At 34.3% G+C, this 4,625-nt stretch overlaps 1 protein-coding gene across 1 annotated transcript; it reads left to right on the top strand.

The window, feature by feature from the left end:
* Positions 1–1,034: 1,034 nt before the first annotated feature.
* On the top strand, positions 1,035–1,814 carry LOC139890112 (uncharacterized). Its single transcript, XM_071873013.1, has one exon. The coding sequence runs from the start codon at positions 1,035–1,037 to the stop codon at positions 1,812–1,814; it is 780 nt and encodes a 259-aa protein (XP_071729114.1).
* The last annotated feature ends 2,811 nt before the right edge of the window (positions 1,815–4,625 follow it).

Below are 4,625 nucleotides of genomic sequence, written 5' to 3'. Positions count from 1 at the left end.
TAGGCCGCAGGCCTTTATATTAAGTTGGGCTTAAATGATTGAATTCTTGGGCCAACTCGTTTTTGAACTACAAATTGTGATCGGGCTTTACATTGGGCCGATATCAACTTCTACAATTGGGCCGTTCCTGATTATGGAATTCTTGTTTGATGACATACACACACACACACACACACACATTAATTTAGGATATTAGAATGATGATAAGAAGATGAAGAAAGTTGATAACGACGAGATGATATATGAAAAATATGATGATGATGGAGTATAAAGATGATGTATATATTTGATATAGATGACGATAAGTGAAAATGATTATGATGACGATTATGAAAATGATGATGATGATTAATGGTGTATCCTAGGAGATACACGCATAAAAACATCATTTTATACAGAAAACTCGATCAAAGAGCACAAGACATAATGAAATTTGGCAGTTTTTGAAGTTTGCCGCCCAGCGTCAAGCGTAAGCCCTGCAGGCAGCTTCTATGCATAAGCCCTTTAACTTAGCACGTGAATGGCACGCAGCCTCGTCAGCACACACCACCGACATTCCGGATACTTCACGTAACAGAACCATTCAGTGGTTGACACGTGTATCCCGTAAATTTCGGACATTCTACACCTATAAATAGACCCCCTGGGTCACCACATTTGACATCATTCTGCTCTGAACTTCAGTCAGAGAGAAGTACACTTTCTCTCTCACACAGTTCTTTCTCACTCTAAAATAACATTAGCCACTTAGCAGCAGTGCGCTAAACGGATCATTACAGACTGATTCACAGATTGATTGAGGCCACCCCACAGATCTTATATCTGTGTTCCGGGTCTGCAGAGATTATTTCTCGAGGGCAAACAACAATCAACAGTATACACCACACGCTGAGCAGCTAATCTTCTGTACTAGTACCTTACAGCCGCTATACGGAAAATCGTACTAACAGATGGTGCCACGCGTTCTAAAGAACCACTAAATTTTCAAGAGCACCAAAAGGCGTAACTGTCAGATAACACCCATCGAAGCAAACATGATACATTCATGGCAAGCCGGACAGCGAAGAAAAGCAGAAACATTAGAAGATTGGAAACAGGAAATGATTGCTTTTCCTTCCATGTTTAACACAAATCCATCTGACGCTCCTGTAGTGATTGAAGCTCGAATAGAAAATTGTGTTGTTGGAGGAATATATACCGATACCGGAGCAGGAGCAGATATCATGTATGAACATTGTTTTATACAGCTACCGGACAGAGTTAAGGAAAAGCTAAAGGACACATTTGTTCCCTTAGCAAGTTATGCTAATGATCCGTCATGGTCAGAAGGAAGCGTGGTTTTAGAAGTTGTATTGGGAAAAACGCCATTTAAAAGAACTGCCCCTATTGAATTTTTGGTTGTAAAAGCAAATTCACAGTATAATGTCATTTTAGGACGATCAGCCATGATGGCATTCGGAGCTGTAACGTCAACGGTACATGGAATGATGAAATTCTCCACACCGACTGGCATCGCCACGCTGTACGCTGAACGGAGAAGACCAATAGAATGTGTACAAATAAACAGAAAAGCTGTTAACCCAATCATTCATGAAGATGGGTCAATATCACCAAATCCAGAGTTTCCAGATCAGAAAATCATAATTGGAAACACAATAGCAAAAGAAACAAAGGAAAAGCTTTACAAAATCTTAGCCACAAATTTAGATGTTTTTGCATGGCAAGATTCTGATATGACTGGAGTACCACGTCATGTAGCTGAACATAAGCTTGGTGTGAATCCTAATATTCCACCAGTGTGTCAGAAGATGTAATGACCCGCACTTTTTCGATCGTTCTATACTTATAAGATTAATATTTACATAAATTAAACCTTACCAACATGATAAGCAATCCAAATTGTTGAGACTTATGTTTTCGAAAAGAGATTTACACAACGTTTGACCGTCTAGTTTGACCGATGATATCACGAACTATACAATATATGATAATTATACGTTTGTGTATATATATGTATATATACATATTTAACATGATCTAAGAATGTTTTAATATCTCATTTTGTATTAATAACAATAAGTTATAAGTATATTTTGAAACTACTAACTTAAGTTTTCAAAACGATAACCTTACGTAACGTTATTTGACATTAATACTTATGACTTATAATGTTTATACATATATCGTATAAGTAATGTATTTAATCACTTTTAATAACTTAAATACATAAAACAATATAAGTGTATTTACAAAAGATAGCTATATTTGAATCCTCGTTCCGTTTTCTCAAAGATTTCTATACGTATACCTAGGGTATATGTACCCGTATCATACGCAGCTTCTAGATGTATTTACTATTGGTATATACCAATAAAAATCTGCTCCTTAGCAGCCTTAAATGATTAAGAAACATGTGGAACCAACCATTTGTCAAGTAGCATGAATTATTTAGCAAGAAAACAAAGTTAGGTATCTTTTTTTTTCTTTATAACCTAAAAACGTTTTTATGCATGCACACCATTTCTTCACCCCATTTTCTCATACTTACACTTCCATTTCTCTCTTAAAATACTCTTAACATCATACTTGATCATCTCCAAGCATTTTCCCCATGAATTAGCTTCAAAAACCTTACTTAAACACCATAAGAAAACCATACAAAAACACTTCAAGAAATCCTTCCAAGAACACAAACTTACTTCCAATCTTTCATCCAATTCCATCACCCTTTTGGTTCTAGGTTTTTACTCTTCTTTTACAGCAACCTTGTCCAAGGAACTTGAGGTAGAATCTATGTTTATAACCTTATTCGATTCATATATATATAGCTATCATATTTTGTGGTATACAATTTTAACAACAAGAACATAGTTTGAAAGTTTTCAAACTTGTTTGCAAACTAAATAGATCCTTCTAACTTAACTTTTAAAATACTTCAAGACCTGTAATATAACTTAAATATATGCTAATTTAACAAGGTATAACTTGGTTTTTCAAAGAATATCTTAAAAACTGTTTTTACGACGTCGGAGTGTCACCGGGGACTGTTTTGGGTTGGATAATTAAAAACTATCTTAAACTTTGAATTGGAGGTTTATGTTCTGGAAAAATGATTTTTACTATGAATATGATAACACATAAAAATTTCATGATTTAATTCAAAGTATAAGTATTTTTAGAAAAATAACCATTTAAGGTTGTTTACATAAAGGAAAATGTTTAACTTCATAAGTTTCACTAAAGTTTCACCTATGCCGTGTGATTTTGAATACAAACTAAGGTATTTACAGTTCATAGTCTTAAAGAGGGACTCGATCCAAGGAGATGGCAAGTTGAATCAATGAAAACGGAGTTGTAACGAAGAAACTATGACCGAAACAAAATTGGTTATCCAAGACTAGTTTAACTTCGGGATTAATTGGGAAAAATTAAATAAAATCACATCTTTCTAAGATAACATGATATTTTATATATATGTACTTATAATTCAATTTTATATGGTTCAGGATCACCCGTAAACAATACGAGAAGATTAATCATAAGATCCCATGATTGTACGCAACACGTCATTTGACAACACCGGTACTTTATGTACGCAACACGTCATTTGACAACACCGGTACCATGGGTCAAGATTAATCTCGACCAATACATATACGATGGGGCTTTATTTATTTCGTTGGGGGTTTTATTTATTTCATTGCGGGTATATTAAACATCTAAAAATGAACCATTAAAATTGAATTACTAACAACGAACTGCTAACTACGGACTAAGGAATTATTCAAAGTATTAAAAGTATAACAAGTATATATATGTGACGTTTGTTTAAAAAGAAAAGGTATTGATATATTATATATGGATAGGTTCGTGATATCAACCGGAGACCAAGTCAAATTATATATATCTTCAAGACAACAGTGAGTATATAGTCCCACTTTTAAACTCTAAATATTTCGGGATGAGAATACATGTATTTTATGTTTTACGTTATGGACACAAGTAACTGAAAAATATATTCTACGTTGAGTTGTACCACTGGCATACTTCCCTGTAGCTTGGTAACTAATATTTACAGCGGTATTGTAAACGCGAATCCTGTTGATAGATCTATCGGGCCTGACAACCCCAACCGGACTGGACGACCAGTATTCAACGGTTGCACAGTACTTCGTTTCGTGACTACACTTGGTACGGTGTAGTAAGATTTCATAATAAAGGGAATATGCGACGTGATAAAATGTTAAGTATGGTTACCAAGTGCTCAACCACTTAGAATATTTTTATTAAAATGTTTATATATGAAATCTTGTGGTCTATATATATATATTGCTGACGGCATTAAACCTATATCTCACCAACTTTATGTTGACGTTTTAAACATGTTTATTCTCAGGTGATAATTAGAAGCTTCCGCTGCATTATGTTGAATTTGAGCAAGATCTTGCGTACGCATATATGTGTCAAAAACAAAACTGCATATCCAAGAACTTGTGTTGTAAAATATGCTAGAAATTGGGTTGTTATTATCATTTGTAAAGTTTGTAAGTCGAAGATTATCGCTAAACGATAATCATCTTTATTTTGTCCAAAGCTTGTATCAAAAATAAGGATCATGGTTTGTA

The sequence above is a fragment of the Rutidosis leptorrhynchoides genome, chromosome 2 (assembly GCF_046630445.1).
Source record: "Rutidosis leptorrhynchoides isolate AG116_Rl617_1_P2 chromosome 2, CSIRO_AGI_Rlap_v1, whole genome shotgun sequence".
Taxonomy (NCBI): domain Eukaryota; kingdom Viridiplantae; phylum Streptophyta; class Magnoliopsida; order Asterales; family Asteraceae; genus Rutidosis; species Rutidosis leptorrhynchoides.
Note: the sequence above shows the minus strand (reverse complement) of the source record. Positions and strands in the feature narration are given on the sequence as shown.